At 34.4% G+C, this 19,555-nt stretch overlaps 1 protein-coding gene across 1 annotated transcript; it reads right to left on the reverse strand.

The window, feature by feature from the left end:
* Positions 1 to 4,122: 4,122 nt before the first annotated feature.
* On the reverse strand, positions 4,123 to 5,322 carry TENT5D (terminal nucleotidyltransferase 5D; the record flags this gene model as incomplete). The annotated part of the gene is made up of 1 exon (XM_081222164.1): positions 4,123 to 5,322. One exon carries the CDS (start codon positions 5,320 to 5,322, stop codon positions 4,123 to 4,125), a length of 1,200 nt encoding a protein of 399 aa, XP_081078290.1.
* Between the last annotated feature and the right edge of the window lie 14,233 nt (positions 5,323 to 19,555).

Here is a 19,555-nt window from a genome sequence, read left to right on the forward strand (position 1 = left end):
TGTCTTGGGAAAGCTGCTTATGCATTTATAGGGGTTAACATCTTGGCCATAAAGTACTGAGAGGTATATCAATATAGTATTATTTTTCTAGAATAGGGAGTTTGATTTGTTTCTATTTTGAAGGGTCATAAAAAGCACATGTATTGGGTTGGCCAAAAAGTTCGTTCGGGTTATACCATAAGATGGTACCAAAAACCCGAATGAACTTTTTGGCCAACCCAATACACCAAAGTCATTTATAAATTTTCTGTTGCTATTTTAAGGGCTAAATCTAAACAGAAAGGGTTTCTGTTGCTGTTTCAACCACTAATACAATCCATGTAGACACAACTGTGTGAAAAATAACGTTACCGTTCCCCATATTAAAGCAAAGCAAAACAAAAAGTACAATGAGTTGAGCTTAAAGGTCACCTGTTACATGTTAAATTGGTTTCCAGATAGCATATATTCAAAATTGTATATTTTGCTCAAACTCAAAAAATTCAAGGAAAACTGTTTCCTTAAGAAAGTACTTAAGAGCTGATGTTCCAACAAATTAGCTGCCTCCAATTACACATGCTGAAAATATGTTCATAAATGAAGCAGTGGATTAGCAATACAATTTCCTATACTTATTACATAAATTTTATCATTATACCATATAAAATAGAACCACTAAAATAATAGCAGAACTGAAAACAAAACATTAATGTATTTCTTTTATAATGGTAAAGCAAATGAATCCCAAAGCAGGTTAAAATGTTGGGTTTTATGCCTTGCCAAAATGGACTTCATAAGAATGTTTACCAAACTGTAGTCCCACATATCTCCCAATTCTGTTGTAATGTTAATTTACAGAGTTACTTATTTTAAAATAATCTATTATAAATGGAACTGCTGTATTCATATATTGATATAATTTTGAAAAACATTACAATCTTTAAACTTCAAAAATTTTCTCAATTATACACTTTAATTTATATTTTTTAAATTGGGTGAATATTTTCAGATAATAGATCCATTGAATGAAATGAGTTTTAATCAGATCTCAGGCATTTTGCATATTGATATCTTTATCAATGTCTAAAACAAAAAGGTGGCTAAAGGCAAATTTTAAAATTGCTTTAATTTGGAGGTATTTTAATAGAGCCTTTCTGAGATAATATAAAAAATGGAATTTGGGCCCAGGAGCTTTCCCAATTTTTTAAAAGATATTCACAACTTTTCTAGCTCTGATATTTTGTCTTTAATTTAGCTGGGCTCTCATTTAAAACAATACTTAATCCTTCTAGTCAGTTTTCTTTGACTAAACTGGACATCAGTCACTATTAGAATAACTCTGAATTTAAAAGTTACAAATACTCTAGTAGTAAAACTTTGATAATAACATGTGAATATTGGTGAAATGCAAGAATATTTTAGTTTTTAAAAATATGTACCAATAACTGACACCAAATATGTCCCACTGATATGAATGCTAGAAGTGTATCAAAAGGTTTTTTTCTCTTTTTTTTGGTTTTGGTTAGGTTTCTGGAGGGAAAAAACAAAAAACAAAAAAAACCCTCCTGAGCCAAGATTCAGTCTTGAATTGTATAAAATAAAATAAGAAAAGACAGCATCATTTCTCTCTTTTAATGGGATGACATGCTATAGAGTTATATTTTTAACTAACTTCTATTAGCTCCTTTAGGACAAGAGGCTAGCACTCATTTCCTTATTAAAAAAAAACAAAAAAAAACAACAAAAAAACCACCTTTTCCATTTATTATCCTAATGAACAGAATGAGATAATACTGCTTCTCAACCCAACTAGCCTAATCTTGGAGAGATATTCATACACTATAGAAGATAAATATTTTTCTGCTTGAGTTGGGAGCAAAGAGGACAGCCTAGCTTGATGATGGTATTGACAGAAAGAAAGCCATGATAGATAAAGCTATAGCTTTCTCTTTAGTGATACCATTCCCTTCAACAAGTTTGGATTCTCTCTCTTGAGAAAAATCTGAACTTTTTAAATGCCAATTCTGAGCTTCTTTGCTATGATGGAAACACATGCTTGACATGGTAGGAGGAAGCATATAGCTTTCAGGCCATTTTCCCAGCAGGAGAATACCATAGGGTATTTGCTTTTTAGGGAAGGAGTTCAAATTCTCAAAAGGACCAAAGGAAACTAAGGGAGCACATGGGTGATAAGATGTTTCCAAATAGCTTCAAAATTCTGCTATTCAGCATAAAAATGCTACTCTGGAAAATACTGAATCTTTACCCCTGACTCATCACTATCATAGTTCTTTTATTCTTAAATACTTTTCCTATATCTTTTGTAATGTTTTTGGTACTGTTAATATAGCATAAAATCCTTCAGTTTTATGTAGAAGCACTCTCATTGATATGGGGATAAATGTATATGTATAACTGATTCACTTTGTTATAAAGCAGAAACTAACACACCATTGTAAAGCAATTATACTCCAATAAAGATGTTAAAATAAAAAAAGACGCACTCTCATTAACTGAAAAATAAACAGAATAATTAGGGCAGAAAGATCAATCATTTTTAGCCAATACATTATGCTGATAGATGACTGAATTTTCTCTTTAATATAGCATTTTAAAATTCTTTATTTGTTCCAAGCAAGGAAGTGAATCCATACAATGTTTTAAAGCTTCACAGTTATGATACATATATAGTATATATATATATATATATATATATATATATATATATAACATTTCATACATATTGGTTATTTGAAAATGCCATCTTTGGTGTACTTCTTTTGTCCAATACTGTAATATAGAAAAGACAGATTAAGCACAGTCTATAAGTGACAAATTCTCAGAATATGCCCGTTGGATCATGTTGTGATGGAAAACCTTGTGACAGTCAATGAAAACTGAGATGGAAATTCAGAAAAAAATCAGAAACAAGTAAAAATAGTGAAGTTATCTGATGGTCTTATCTATATTCATTCAGGACAGCTCCTCCCCTTCTGTCATCCCAGGTAATATTGGTCATGGATTATTTTCTTCATTACAGGAGGAAAATACAGTTTTAATCCCACTGGAAGATTTGCTAGCTGCATATCTGATGTCGTGAGTAGATATTCAGATACATGATGAACATATATAATTGTTGAATAAATTATAGAGTTATGCAAAATCTCACATGAGGAGGCACTTTAGTGTCGTGTTAGAAACTGATCTTTGGTAAAGGCAAGATGGAAAAAGCCTCATTTAGTAATGATGAAAATATTTTCACTTACTAACACTGAAAGTTTCCACATATTAAGATGTTGGTCAAGTCGGTCATAAAAATGGTAAATGCAATAGCTAAAAACCTCTGCCTACTTTTTGCTGTTTGACATGTAGAGTCTCTTTTTAACAGATTATGATAGAAAACTTTCACATTCAGAGTTGGTCATTTTCATTCTTTTCAACTTGTTTGGGGGAAAATGAAGAAATCTGTATAAGTGGTCACAGTATTGGCTGTCCAGCTGGACAGTACTATTCTTCAGATCCACAAGTCAACTTATTTGATAGTTGATAAATTACTAATGGCCAGTGTTTTCCAGAATCATTTTTTCAGTGTTCCTTCAAATTATAGTAGGATTTTGTATCTAACCCAGTTCATGAGGAACAAAATATATGTTTACAAAGTCCAGGGTTTAATATCTTCTGAATCTGTTGTCTTTGAAATTAGGCATTTTTGTTCATTGATGGTAATATTCACTAGCAAAAAATGAAGTAAAGGTAACAAAGGAATTGACTGAATATAAAAATTTTTGGACTGGTCTTTGCTGTACATCTGGATTTTAAAATATGAGTCTGTTATTTTATATTTTAATCAAAGATGCAGGCATCTCTAATGTATTTGTCATAGAAAATTTGAAAGTCATAAGTAGTCAGTCAGACTTGAAAATCATTTTGTGGTCCACAACATTTGAAAGTTGTTATAGCTAATTGATAACAAGTGAAAATCATTTAAAGAGGTCATTTCACAGATGATATTGTATTTACTGTGATGGTTTAAGCTATAATTGATGAAAAATTGTTGGTAACTGCATAAAAATAAAAATAGAGCTTAAATTTTATGGAAGTTGGAAACTTGCTTTTAAGAGGTGTTTAATTAAAGCAAAGTTTCTACTGTGTGTGTGTGTGTTTGTTTTTTTTAGCCATAGTATTTGGCACATGAAAGTGCAGTGGGTGGTATGGCTGAAACAATGTAGGTGGTGGTACAGATGTTACATAATATGTAGGGGACCCTCCCCAAGCAGCAAAGTATGGAGAAGGCAGATAAGAGCAAGTTACCTTGCCTGCATTAGGTAGGATATTCTGTTCTCCAAGTACTTTTAAAGCCATAAGGGTGATCATATTGAGGGTCTGTCTTCTTTTATCACCCATGGGGAAAATAGTGCTTTCATTCACAACTCCATGCAAGGTCATGAGGTAGTCATATTTGCTCTTTTCTTCACCTATGAAATGGTTGTAGAGGTATGATTCAATCCTCTTTTGCTGTTCTGCTACATCAGGAAAATCAATGAAGAATCTAGAACACATATAACGTTCTAGGGTCTTGATTTCTGCTTCACAAACTGGCTTAAAGTTATGAACCAGCAAATTACTGTATTTCAGAAGGCCACCACCTCTAATTTCTTCAGGTTTTCTGGTAGATATAAGCTTGTGCTTCAAGTGTGTCATTGCTTCTTGGAAGTCTCCATACTTGCTTTCAGCTACCACAACAGGATATAATTCTTTGGTTAGCTTACCACTTTTGTCACTGTAGAAATCTAACATGGGATCCAGGACAATTTGAAAGGAATCTACACTAAATTCAAATTGTCGTCTGAGTGACTTCACAAACGCTAGCTCTATATTCTTCCCAGTGTTATTTGAAAGAGAGATGAGACTCCAACGATCATTCTTATTGCAAACTTTGACCATCTTCTGCACGTAAGCCTCTTTCAGAGTCTTTAGGGTGATATTTTCCTTTTTTACATCTTTTGGTAAAAAGCTGAGTAGGCAACCTAGAACTACATCCTTAACAAGCTGAAATTCTTGATCACTTGGTAGTTCAATACCAAACATAACATCCAGATCCTTATGGCTCATGTCATTGTGTTTTGCAAGTATGTAACTTGCTGTGGAACCATTCAATCGGGTATCTTTAACAATAATTCCTTGCTCTATCAGTTGACCTGTCACGACATGAATGATATCTTTCGGTTTTACCTCCAATGTGGGGAAATTCCCCCTTCCATGAATTGGAATTACTTCATTTAACACTTGATGCAGTGTTATAACTTGATCCCAAGTGAGATAGCTGAATCTGATATCAGACATTATGAAGTCAGTAGGTCAACTAGAAAGTAAGCAAAATATTGAGAAGAAATTTAGCATCTTGAAATCAGTGTTGTAGCTAAAGCATATGAAAAATAAAAAAATAGACTTACCTGCAACATAAATCAAACTAATACTAGGCAGTAAATTATCAATGTATCTAATTGTGTTCAAATCTATAAGTGAAATAAAAGCCACTATGATTATATCAAAATTGTTAGATTGATTGGTGCATGTAAACAGACATTCTCAGGGATTTGTTAGAGTTGGAATTATTTTTGATGTGAAACGGTGGCCTTTCTCAAACTTTCCTCATGTAAATACTATAACAAGTATATTTGTTTGGTGGTATAAATTTGGTTCATGAGATAATCAGAGCACATAATTGAGGTTAACTGTCATGAATTTAAAGTGAGATCAGATAGCATGTCTGTGTGTGGTAGACCCAACTGACTGAACAGCATAATGTTTAAAAGCAATATATAGCATCTTTAATCCAAAAGCATCAGATCATTCTATTATTAAATTTCATATATATTACTACTCTCATTTTAAAGAATGTTACTGAAGTCCATTATTAGATTATTAATTCCTTGAATTGCTTGAGGATAAGGAGAATACTTAATGCAACATCTCCTCTATGTTCCTGGTAGCCCTTAAAGAAATGTTGGTTAAAGGAAATAATGAATGTCATTTTAAAATAGAAAACAAATAGTATTACTAAATTTGTCTCCAAAATGAGAGCAAGAATATACAAAAGCATAAGATTCCTGATTTAAAAAAAAATGTTTTCTGCAGATGTGTAATATGACATGCTCAGAAAATTTTACAGTTGGGGGAGTATTAGGAAGCTAAAATTATAGACACTATAAATATAATTAAATATAATTATACTATTATATAATTAGGTAAAATTACAGTTATTACATGGATCTTCAAATACTCTTAAGCTATTTAAGCAATAAATCTAGTAAATAAAATTCATTATGGATGTAGCTTTGGGTTTAGGCACTCTTTCCTGAATTCCAGAAATAAAAATTATATAAAGCTTAAGACAGATTTGTATAGATAGTATTCATAATTTGCTTATCTAGAGAGCCATTAGAACAGAATCTAAATATTTAGAATTTGGTGTTGTATATTTCTATATTTCCCCAGTAGAACTTGAGCAAAGAGAATCATCTTATTTCACATCTGTAGAACCAACTTTGACAGCCCAAGAATTTTGCAAAAGGCCAATTAAGCAATGGCAGATCTGTCAGTGAGAAGGCTAAACCTATTTTGTTTCTCTATATGAAATCCCCATGTATATGAATTAGAGTATTTATTTTTATTATGTGATGAAATGGCCCACATAATGTGCTGTGTGTTTCATTTTAAGCCACATTAATTGCCAAAGTTCATACAGTTTTATCAGCTATGTCAATATCCAAATCAATCCTTAAAGATGAATGAACTGAAGTGACTACACATCAGGTTGTTGTATTTTGGTCATTCATCTGTGAAGTGAAATGATCTTTATAGTGTCTTTAGGACAATGGAAGTAACAAAATGCTACATGAAGGATAGAATATGCAATAAGAACTGGCATGCTCATTTTCTACTTAATTTTCCTGGAATTATCACTTAATTATTTGAAGCTAACAAAGTTTGTTATCCTCAAATTCTCCATCTGGAAAAGTAATAGTTAATAACATTGGCTGGCTTCATGTAAGACTTTAGGGAGTTCAATCATTTGCCTGATAAATATTTTAGAAATATCACATATAAACTATGCAATTTTAATTATTATAGAAAAAAAGTTCCCAACTTCCTTTTTAATATGCAAATTTCTTTTGCAAATGGCAATTTTATTTTCCTTAATGGCAAATTTCCTGTGTCAATATTAGCTAAAAGTTAAAAATTCAATGACCTAGGGAATTCCCTGGCGGTCCAGTGGTTAGGACTCTATGCTCTCACTGCCAAGGGCAAGGGTTCAACCCCTGGTTGTGGAACTAAGACCCCACAAGCCACGTGGTGTGGCCAAAAAACAAAATTCAATGGCCTAATCCCAGGCCTACAATCCCCATTTAATCTATACTTCTAATCACCAATGATCTGAAAATAAAGGAGATCATTTACATTGGCATACTGACATTACCGAAGTTGCCAAATTATTTTCCATATAGAAGTTTCCAGGACCTTTATGTGCAAATAAAACCATCTAAAGATATGAATAATTCAACTATCTAATTGCCAGAATGCAGGAGTCCTTTATCAAAAAGTTACGTTTCAGATCAAGAAATCAGAAGCCTTGCTTTATATGTTGAATCTTCTCATAGATATTAGAGGAAAGGAAGGGACATAGTTTTGTTTCCTGGATAGAATCACAGTAAGATCTTGCAAAGATGAGAAAGAAGTCCAGTTTCTCCAAAGAAGACATACAAATGACCAAAAGGCACACGAAAAGATGCTCAGCATCACTAATTATTAGAGAAATACAAATCAAAACTATGAGGTATCACCTCATACTGGTCAGAACAGCCATGATCAAAAAGTCTACAAACAGTAAATGCTGGAGAAGGTGTGGAGAAAAGGGAACCATCCTACACCGTTGGAGGGAATGTAAACTAGTACAACCACTATGAAGAACAGTGTGGATGTTCCTTAAAAAACTAAAAATAGAACTACCATATGATTCAGCAATCCCATTCCTGGGCATATATCTGGAGAAAACCATAATTTGAAAAGATACATGCACCCCAATGTCCACTGCAGCACTATTTACAATAGCAAAGACATGGAAGCCACCTAAACGTCCATCAACAGAGGAATGGATAAAGATGTTGTACATATATACAATGGAATTTTACTCAGCCATAAAAAAGAATCAAATAATGCCATTTACAACAACATGGATGGACCTAGAGATTATCATACTAAGTGAAGTAAGTCAGAGAAAGACAAGTATCATATGATATCATTCGTGTGTGGAATCTAATTTAAAAAGCGATACAAATGAACATATTTACAAAAGAGAAACAGACTTACAGATATCGAAAACAAACTTATAGTTACTAAAGGAGAAATGTGGTGGAGAGGGATAAATCAGGAGCTTGGGATGAACATGCACATACTACTATATATAAGATAGATAACCAACAAGGACCTACTGTATAGCACAGGGAACTCTACTCAATACTGTGTGGAAACCTATATGAGAAAAGAATCTGAAAATGAATAAATGTATGTATATGTGTAACTGAATCACTTTGCTGTACACCTGAAACTAATACAACATTGTAAATCAACTATACTCCAGTAAAATTAAAATAAAAAAAGAAAGAGGTCCAAAGTTTAACTTCACTTTATAATAGGAAAGTGGTGTAGGAAAACAGATCATAATTGTGCAACTATCTAGTTGATGCTTAATTACCTATGTTAATGATACCCAAACTTTATGGTCTTCAGAATTATCTAGAGAGCTTTAAGAAATACACATATAGAATATTTCAGACCTAGTATATCTTGTTAAGAAAGGTAACAGTGAAGCCAACTTGCTAGGATGTGGGAAACCTGTGTCCTAGATTGAGCAATATATTACTTAATTGTTCAAAATCAGGGCTTTAAAAACCAGTTAGTACTTTTACCTTTCTTTATCTACAACTACATACAATTAATTTTAAATCAAGCTTATTTTTCTATTGAATTAATACCTCATTAACAACCAAAGATTTCTGAGCCACCATCTCACATCTTCATGCACAGGAAATGCAAATCAGAATTTTTTAAAATAGCCTTAGGAAAATAATTATAAAAATACATCTATGATACACACATTATTATCTAGGATAATAAATCTGTGATACACACACATACACACAGACACACATATACACATATATGAGCATACAAAATATAATGAAATATATGTCAGAATGGAATAAATATGTCACATATTGATCTGAAATCTATACACACTTCCACTAATGCTCACTTCTATTAACATGGATAATCAAGATTTGAGAGTAATGTTATGCTTCTTTGGCACATCTACTATTCATTTTCACATAATGTACAATATCAATTAATGCTATAAGTACAAATTTCAAATATAACATTAAAATAATGTTATATAGAGTGCAAGCAGAATAGATTTAGCATAATTCTTAAGGGTCCAAGGATTTTCAGAATGGTAAATGAGCATTGGCTTAAACTTAAAGTCACCCTCTGCATTAGGCCCTAACAAAAGAGTCACCTTGTCCTTTGAACCTTTGAAGCCAGGCACTGACTTCTCTCTAGCTACCCTAGATGGCATCTTCTTCCATTAGAAAGCCTGCTTCATCTACATTGAAAATCTGTTGTTTAATGTATTCAGACCACTAAAACGTTCTCCATATCAGCAATAAGGCTGTTTTGCTTTCTTATCATTCACTTCTTCACTGGGGCAGCATTTTACATTTCAATAACTTTCCCTTTGCATTCACAAATTGGCTGTTTTGTGTAAGAAGCCTAGCTTTCAACCTATCTGGGCTTTCTACGTGCCTTCCTCACTAAGCTTACTCATTTCTAGCTTTTGATTTAAAGTCAGAGATGTGCGACTCTTTCATTTGAACACTTAGAGGCTATTGTTGGGTTATTAATTTGCCTAATTTCAATATTGTTGTGTCTCAGGGAATAGGAAGGCCTGAGGACAGGGAGAGATATGGGGAAAAGGTGGGTCTGTGGAGCAATCAGAACACACACAACATTTATCAATTAAGTTCACAACCTTATATGGGCATGGTTCTTGGTGCCACAAGACAATTACAATAGTAACATCAAAGGTCACCGATCATGGCTCACCAAAACAAATATAATAATGAAAAAGTTTGAAATATTGTGAGAATTACCAAAATGTGACAGGGACCCAAAGTGAGAAACTGCTGTTGGAAAAATGATGCCAATAGACATGCTTGAAGCACGGTTGCCACAAACCTTCAATTTGTAATAAAACAGACACAGTATCTTTGAAGTGCAATAAAGCAAAGTGTAATAAAATGAGATATGTCTGTATATGACAGGTGAAATTAGTATCGGGATGTGAGAAACTATAGGTAGATATAATTAAAGTTGACCTCATGTAGTCTAATCTATCTTTAAATAAAAATTCTTAGTTGCAACACCTTGAGCTGGACACTTTCTCTATGACTGTCATACCAAATTTTATGCCTGTGATAACTGAAGTTTTTAAAATGTGATGGCCGAAGATTTAAAAATGTGTATAAAGTAAAACTGAAGTTAAACAATTCTAAAGAACCCATTTTTCCTTTCAATGAGATTCATTAGCTATTTGTTCCACTAAAATTGGAGTAGGTTTTGCTTATAAGGAAACATAGAAATAAGCCTGTGTTTTGAGTCTAACTATAGATGAACAACATTTTAAAGGAAATGCATTCTCTATAAAAACTAGTACTGACATTAAGCTCTGTGGACAACCTATGAGATTCTTTTTATAAGCACCAAAATCACAATGTGTTTATCAGTTGTTCTAAATAGGCAGTCATTTTATAATCTGTTCAAAATAAATATCTTAACTAAAAGTTGTTGATTATAATAAAGTAATTTTCCTCCTTGTGGACTTTTCTGTTAGCCAATTACATTAAAAAAATTAATTGCAATGCAATCTTAAAACATATTTCAGGTTAAAATGTGGCAATGGGGGTATGTTTTAAAGTGAAAAAGTATAAACATTTAAAAGGGAAGCTGCTGGGCTTCCCTGGTGGCGCAGTGGTTGGGAGTCCGCCTGCCGATGCAGGCGACGCGGGTTCGTGCCCTGGTCCGGGAAGATCCCACATGCCGCGGAGCAGCTGGGCCCGTGAGCCATGGCCGCTGAGCCTGCGCGTCCGGAGCCTGTGCTCCGCGATGGGGGAGGCCACAACAGTGAGAAGCCCGCGTATCGCAAAAAAAAAAAAATAAATAAATAATAAAAATAAATAAATAAAAGGGAACCTGCACATTTCCAAGTTTTTAATATAGATAAAATTCCCATATTGATGATTGTTGAATTTAGAATTTTAGTATTGATCTGTGCTATTGTAACAGATTTGAGAAGCATGAGGAAGTCATAGTAAGATTAAGCTATGTAAATGCCTATATGCTTTTATTATTGTGTCCATGTAATTTTTATGTGATTGACCTCAGTGCTTGAGTCCTACAACACTGTATCACTTATGCCACAATACATTATTGATGTTATAAGTTTATAGCATTTAAAGATTCAGGAGGGAGATCTCAATACCAGTTCACTTTTCGCATTAGTAATTTTCAAATTTGGTTCTGAAGAATGAGTCACATAATTCCTTATGCTAAAACAGTTATTACATTTCAGGTCAATTCACAGAACTATTACATCTGCAAAGGTTCACTTTCATTTTCCAAATTTATAACCTCTTACAAATGTACCTCAGATGATTATGAAGCTTGAGAAAAAAGTTTTTATGTTTTAAATTTTCTTAATTTAAAAAAATAACATTTTAAATCATTTAAAAATGTGTGTAATAACTTAATTTTCAACTACTAGAAGTGACAAAGTGCTCAGAGATGTTGTTGCATTTATAATTAGGCTTGGCCCACGGAGGGAGAGAAAAAGAGAACATCAATTTCTCCTGTATCAAAAGATGGTGGAAGAGTTCAAGGTTTCTAGCTTCCATTCAGACCCACAACAAGGTATGCATATAGTTTCCATTTTAGTATTATTAATATCTGATCTGTCATTCTCTCCATTTTATGACCATCTCTTTTCAAATATTATGCTTAGCTCCATTTCCCATTCTAAAAGTCAGTGCTCTTACTGACTGAGATTTTACATGAATTCTGTTTCCTGCCATTGATGAATACGGAAATAACTTGTTCATGAAATTCTTATATATGGGTAGTACCATGCTAAAAGAATGGCTTTTGAGTGGAAAAGCTCAGGTGAAATGCATTGGGACAATAAAGATAAACATGCCAGGCACCTAGAGAAAAGAACACAAAGGTCCCAAAGAGGAGCAGCTCTGAATTTAAAGGCATGATGCTCAGAAGCTTAAAAGGAACTGCCTTCCCACTAACAGTGCAAGAGTGTTCCCTTTTCTCTACACCCTCTCCAGCATTTATTGTTTCTAGATTTTTTGATGATGGCCATTGATACAGCCACTATGGAGAACAGTATGGAGGTTCCTTGAAAAACTAAAAATAGAACTACCATACGACCCAGCAATACCACTACTGGGCATATACCCTGAGAAAACCATAATTCAAAAAGAGTCATGTACCAAAATGTTCATTGCAGCTCTATTTACAATAGCCAGGACATGGAAGCAACTTAAGTGCCCATCGTTGGATGAATGGATAGAGAAGATGTGGCACATATATACAATGGGATATTATGAAATTGAGTTATTTGTAGTGAGGTGGATGAACCTAGAGTGTGTCATACAGAGTGAAGTCAGAAAGAGAAAAACAAATACTGTATGCTAACACATATATATGGAATCTAAGAAAAAAGAAAAAAAAAGGTCATGAAGAACCTAGGGGTAAGACGGGAATAAAGACACAGACCTACTAGAGAATGGACTTGAGGATATGGGGAGGGGGAAGGGTAAGCTGTGACAAAGTGAGAGAGTGGCATGGACATATATACATCACCAAACGTAAAATAGATAGCTAGTGGGAAGCAGCTGCAGGGAGATCAGCTCGGTGGTGGTTTGTGACCACCTAGAGGGGTGGGATAGGGAGGGTGGGAGGGAGGGAGATGCAAGAGGGAAGAGATATGGGAACATATGTATATGTATAACAGACTCACTTTGTTATAAAGTAGAAACTAACACACATTGTAACGAAATTATACTCCAATAAAGATGTTAAAAAAAAAAAAGGAACTGCCTTCCCTCGGTTAAACCTCTGCCCCTAATCCCTGATAAATCTTATCACTTTATTTCCCTCTGCCCCAATCCACATACATACACTTTCTTGTGTTTGTTTTAATTTTTTTGTGTTGTTGTGGATATTGTTTGTTGCTTTTAAGTGTTAAAAGTGTGCACTGTTCTAAGGAAATCGTCTCCCAACTCCTTTCAGTTTTAGCACCGATCCGTTACAGTGGGAAGTGTGAGAGCTTGCAGCAGCACTGCCTCCTTCCTCGTTCTCCTAGTTTCTTACATGGTTGGTGGAGGTTGATAGCTATGCAAATTTAACAGCCACCAAATCAGGCTTCTTTTACGTCTGATGTACCTAATGAAAAGACTTGCTGCCTCTCCAAACTGCCATTAATCTCAGTGAGGGGAGCTGACCAGAAAGAACTCCAGTTCCCTTTGGCGGGAGTGACTGGGTGGGGATATCACTGAGAAGACTCTAAAGTGCAACAGGCTTCTGGGCAAGCTGTGAGCTAAAACTACCTAGTGAGACCAAAGCACCATCCCTTCTGCACTGGACCCTGTTCAGCTCCTCATGACTCTCAGAATAACCCAGTAACCAGGTAAGTATTCCCTGAGTCATTCCAGATCTCTTACCCCTTTGTGGATAGCCCTGCCAACACTCAAGGGATCAAGGATTCTCTGGATACTGAAGGGGACTTCCGAATTAGAGCCAACACCATATACACCTTCCACATGACTCAGGAACACTATCTGAAGAAACAGTAAAGTAGGAACTCACCGGAATGCTCAAGGAAAAAGCCTCAGCTTTTTTTTTTTTTTTAATCTCTGTTGGCATCTCTCCCCCTCTCCCCTCACCGAACCCTCTGGCAGGCTGTAAGAACTCACTTCACCAACTGCTGCTCTCTTCAAATTCATCCAGGCAAGGAGCAACTAAAGGAGGGGTCAGTTATGTGGCACTAGAGTGAGGTTTTGGAGGGGGCCTGCTGGTAAGCACACAGGAGAAGGGGAGGGGTGGCAAATAGAGAAAAATAAAAATGCAGAAATTAAAATAAAAAGGAAGAAATAAGGGTAGAAAGAAAAAAGAAAAAGAAATTAAGGAAGAAAGGAAAGAGAACGCAGAGAGCAAGCACTTGCAACAGCTGCCACGGCCGCTGAACCACTGCTGTCCAAAGGCAACTGGGTGCTGAAATGACTTCCCCCAATACACTTCTCGAGTTCCACTCATCCACTCCACAGACTTCCCTTCCTCCCAGCCTTAATCCGCCCTGTAGCGTAAAACCATTTCCATGGTAACCTGTCGTCACGTGATTTAAGGTGGTCTGTAGTACTGAGTCATGAGTTCCACTTTCCCCAGGCTGGCGATCTCTCCACTACTTTCCTTTTTCCTTTAGTGCTGAACTTTCTCCAGTGGAATAATACTACCTTTTCTCCCTTCCTGCAAAGGGAAGGGAGATTTCTTCTCATTCCCACAAATAGTGTCTTGACTGTGTCTTTCCTACCTTCCACCCATCCAACTTCCCCCGAACACACAAATGAGTGACTCCTCCCCCACCTCTTCAATCATTGCCAACATAAACACAAACTTAAATTCGGAATGCAGTTTTTCTGAAACAAGCGGCTTCTTCTCTAGTGTCTTTCATCCTTAACTCTCTTTATCATGAGGAGTTCCCTCCCTTACTTTAATACCTTCTGTTCTCTGTTTTGCTAGAAATATTTAGGTCCTTATGATATTTCCCATATCTATAGCCACTTCTCATAAGTGAAAACAAGTGGATGGCATTCCTTAAAAATACAATTTCAAGATGCAGTCTTTGATAGTTTAAAATACAATTACTTTAATGAAATCTACTAAGTTTATGATTAGTGATATTAAATGTATTAATCTGATTGTTATTTCTAAACTTTATTTGCATTAAATTGTTCTACTAGCATAAAATAGAGTTCACTTTTAAGGTACTCAAAGACTGTATTAAAAAAAGATAACTAATGAGTGCTTTATAGGAAGAAAAAAATTCTCAAAAAGAAGTTCAGGATTAACGAAAAAATACACACACATATATATACATATATATGTAAACATACTTGATTATCTGGTTATAACTTTCATTCACTGATATGTAGTAGTTAAACATACTTGATATCTAAAAAAATGAGGTACAGACTTTTAATACTTCATTTTAGAAATGTCTGAAGTTAAATTTTGAAAATCATTCACTATCAGGCTATTTGTTGAGATGCCAATGTGTTAGTCGATTAATCTAGGAGATTTTGTATTTCCCTTACCTTGGAGTTGTGAATAAACATAATTCTTGATACTACATCAACAGATCAGTTATATTACATCTCCCATTTATTACTGTTGACTCAGCACAGAAAATAAAATATTAAAATAATTACTGATACTTTCTTCAGCACATTAACTAAGTTCAACTTTACCACAGCCGTATAGACACAATTATTAATAAAACAGCTAATTTTCTAAGGAAGTCAGTACATACATTTTAGTCAAATAAAATCAGTTTCTGAATAAAATGTAATTTCAATATCTACTCATAGTTAAAACTAAAACTAAAACTAAAATTCCTTTTCTATAGGATTTCTCATTGTGTCTTTTGCTAGCACACTTTGTTGAATTTAACACCACCTACTCTGAAGACTAACTTCCTTCTCCATGAGTTCCCCATCAACTGATCTCCCCACATTCTCTGCACCTCACTTGCCACAACCACATGGATACCATTGCCAGGACACCAAGAATGTTACTGTTGCATCATAAATGCTCTTATAGTTAAGAGTATTTTCAAATGAACAATTTATATGGGGCAATTCTGAATCCCAAATCTCAAGTAAAACAATATTAAGGATAGGATTAAAAACATTTCTCAAGTTACTTTGACTTTAATAAAACATAGTAGAGGTAAATAAATAACCCATACAGATGTATGCACATAGCCAAATACTTTTGTTTTATTGTAACTATCTATATGTGAAATCAAAATTAAGCTGTAATTTTTGAAATACAGACTTTGGGGAAATATTTTCTATTTAATTTTTATCCCCCAAATGAACAGTGTTTCAAAAATCCTCAAACAGTTAAAAATTATGGTTGTTAATAAGCATTTGATAATTGTGTTGAATACCAAAGATTAATACAAAACCATTTTAAAATACAAAGTTTTTTCCCAACATAGTGACTTGTTACAATATGTCCAGTTTATAGAAATCATCCTATAACTGTTCTTAATAAAAATATAAAAATTGAAAAGATAGGCAAGCAAATAGATATAGGAAGCAAATCAGTTGTTAAAGCCAATGATCCATGGAATATGTTTTGGACAGCCCATGTATGTCATTTTGCAGTATAATAGAGAGAAGAGACTAAGTACATTTTAGAAGGGCCAAGATAAAACAGGATACCTGCTTGTTTTTCATTGTTTTTTTTTTCTGGTACTATAATATATGAAAAAAAAAGAAGAAAAAATTTTTGAATTAGATGTAAGAGTATAAACCATGTATATAAAAGTAATGTTAAATCAGAGCTTAATTTGAAAAGAAAAATATATCTGTAGATTTTCTAAGGGAAAAATATACAAATTGCATGACACTTCGTGATATGTAATACTGAATATAGATTTTTAAACTTTAATGTATTAAGTGTATAATTTTTAAACATGTATTTAAATGGTGACAATAACTAAAAATTATATAATGCTTATAGTGTGTCAGGTACTAAGTGTTTTAATTACCTCATTTAATTCTCACTCAAGAGAATGTAAAGAAAATCAGAAGGGCCCAAGATTCATGTGAAAAAAAAAACATACAGAACAAGTTATAAAGTAAACTAGTGAGTAGAGTAATAGACAAAATAGTCCAGGATTCAGGAATAAAGACGCAGACGTAGAGAATGGGCTTGAGGACACAGGGAGGTGGAAGGGTAAGCTGGGACGAAGTGAGAGAGTAGCATTGACATATATACACTACCAAATGTAAAATAGATAGCTAGATGGCTGCATCACACAGGGATATCAGCTCGGTGCTTTGTGATCACCTAGAGGGGTGGGATAAGGAGGGTGGGAGGGAGGGAGACGCAAGAGGGAAGAGATATGGGAACATATGTATATGTATAACTGATTCACTTTGTTATAAAGCAGAAACTAACACACCATTGTAAAGCAATTATAGTCCAATAAAGATGTTTTAAAAAATCCACAGTAATCAAAAGAAAAGCAAGTTAAAAGAGTTTATATTTTTCCTGGGTATGGTTTTAGCCTTTTTTACTTTGTGATTCCAAATTTCAAGGCCAAGAAGGATAAAGGGTATTAGGAATTTATTCATTCATTCTCTCTCTCCTGTATTTTTTTGTACTTTTTTGTACTTTTATACTGGATTTGCTTAACAGGTGTTTCATGATTGTGCATAAAACATTTTGACTACTATGCATAACACATTTAACAACATTGGAAAATACTGAATGGGTTTTAAAATAATCAAAACATTTTGTAAATCAAAAGAACCTCTTGATATATTTGAGAATCCTTCTGGAACCATTTTTCTTAAGGTATTATTAATCTCTATACTATGTCAAATGAACTAAGGGATATAAAATCAGGATTCTACCCAGAATTGAACTGTTAATGTGAGATAAGTATTAAAATTCACAATAAAGAGTATCATGTTACATTATGATGAGCAATACAAAGAATTACTGGATTGTGATGATTTCTCATCAGTTATCTGGGTTAAAAGTATGATAGATTTTAGGCTCTGGAATTACTAAACAGATATACATTCAAATTCAAGCTCTGCCATTTAATAGCTATGGAACCATGAGTAAATTAGTTAAATTATTATTATTATTATTTTTTTTTTTGCTGTACGCGGGCCTCTCACTGTTGTGGCCTCTCCCCTTGCGGAGCACAGGCTCCGGACGCGCAGGCCCAGCGGCCATGGCTCACGGGCCCAGCCACTCCGTGGCATATGGGATCCTCCCAGACCGGGGCACGAACCCGCATCCCCTTCATCGGCAGGCGGACTCTCAACCACTGCGCCACCAGGGAGGCCCCTAGTTAAATTCTTAAAGTCTTTCATCTTTCATCTATAAACTGTATATAATTTCTATCCACATTGGTGCTATGAAATTTACGATGAAAGAATGTACTATGTAAAGTGCCCAGCATGGTACTTAAAACATCATAGAGTCTTCGATAAACATTGAAACCAGCATGATATAGCAGATAAAGATTATGATAGTCTCTGAATCCTAACACACCAGGGCTTAAATCTGTACCTATAATTTATAAACTACATTATGATGAATAAGTTACTTAATATTTGTACCTTAGTTTTCTTATCTGTGAAATGGGGCTAATAATACACTTCATATGTCTATTTGATGATTAAATGAGAAAATACACAGTGAGCATTCAATCAGACATCCATTCTCTTAACCTTTCCTAAAAATCAAATGGAATATATATCTATATCCTTTAGAAAAATGCATATGTGGTATGCCACTATAAAAATATTTAGCTCTCGAAAGAGAGGCATGGACATATATACAGTACCAAACGTAGGGTAGATAGATAGTGGGAAGCAGCAGCATGGCACAGGGAGATCAGCTTGGTGCTTTGTGACCGCCTGGAGGCCTGGGATGGGGAGGGTGGGAGGGAGGGAGATGCAAGAGGGAAGGGATGTGGGAACAGATGTGTATGTATGACAGATTCACTTTGTTATAAAGCAGAAACTAATAAAAAAAAAACTATATGGGAAAAAAAATTGAATAGCCACCAGCAACATCTAGCTTTTGAGTCCAAGTTATTTAATTTCAATTATTAATGTGGCCAGTGACTACCTATTAAGCTAGACCATGTTTTATAATGTAGGTTTTATTATTATTCAGGTATGATCAGGAGATGATTGCCATTGAAAAGACAGCTCATGGAAAAGATACATGCAGGGACTTCCCTGGTTGGAGAGCTAAGATCCCACATGCAACGGGGCAACTAAGTCTGCATGCCACAATGGAGGATCCCGCATGCTGCAAGGAGGATCCCATGTGCCGCAGCTAAGAGCCAATGAAGCCAAATAAATAAATATTTTTTAAAAAAGAAAAAGATACATATACCCCAATGTTCACTGCAACACAATTTACAATATCCAAGACATGGAAGCAATGTAAATGTCCACTGACAGGTGAATGGATAAAGAAGATGTGGTATATGTATACACAATGCAATACTACTCAAGCATAAAAAAGAATGAAATGCCTTTTGCAGCAACATGGATGGACCTAGAGGTTATCATACTAAGTGAAGTAAGTCAGAAAGAGAAAGACAAATACCATATGATATCACTTATATGTG

The sequence above is a fragment of the Mesoplodon bidens genome (assembly GCF_964165515.1).
Source record: "Mesoplodon bidens genome assembly, chromosome: X".
NCBI classification, from domain to species: Eukaryota; Metazoa; Chordata; class Mammalia; order Artiodactyla; family Ziphiidae; genus Mesoplodon; species Mesoplodon bidens.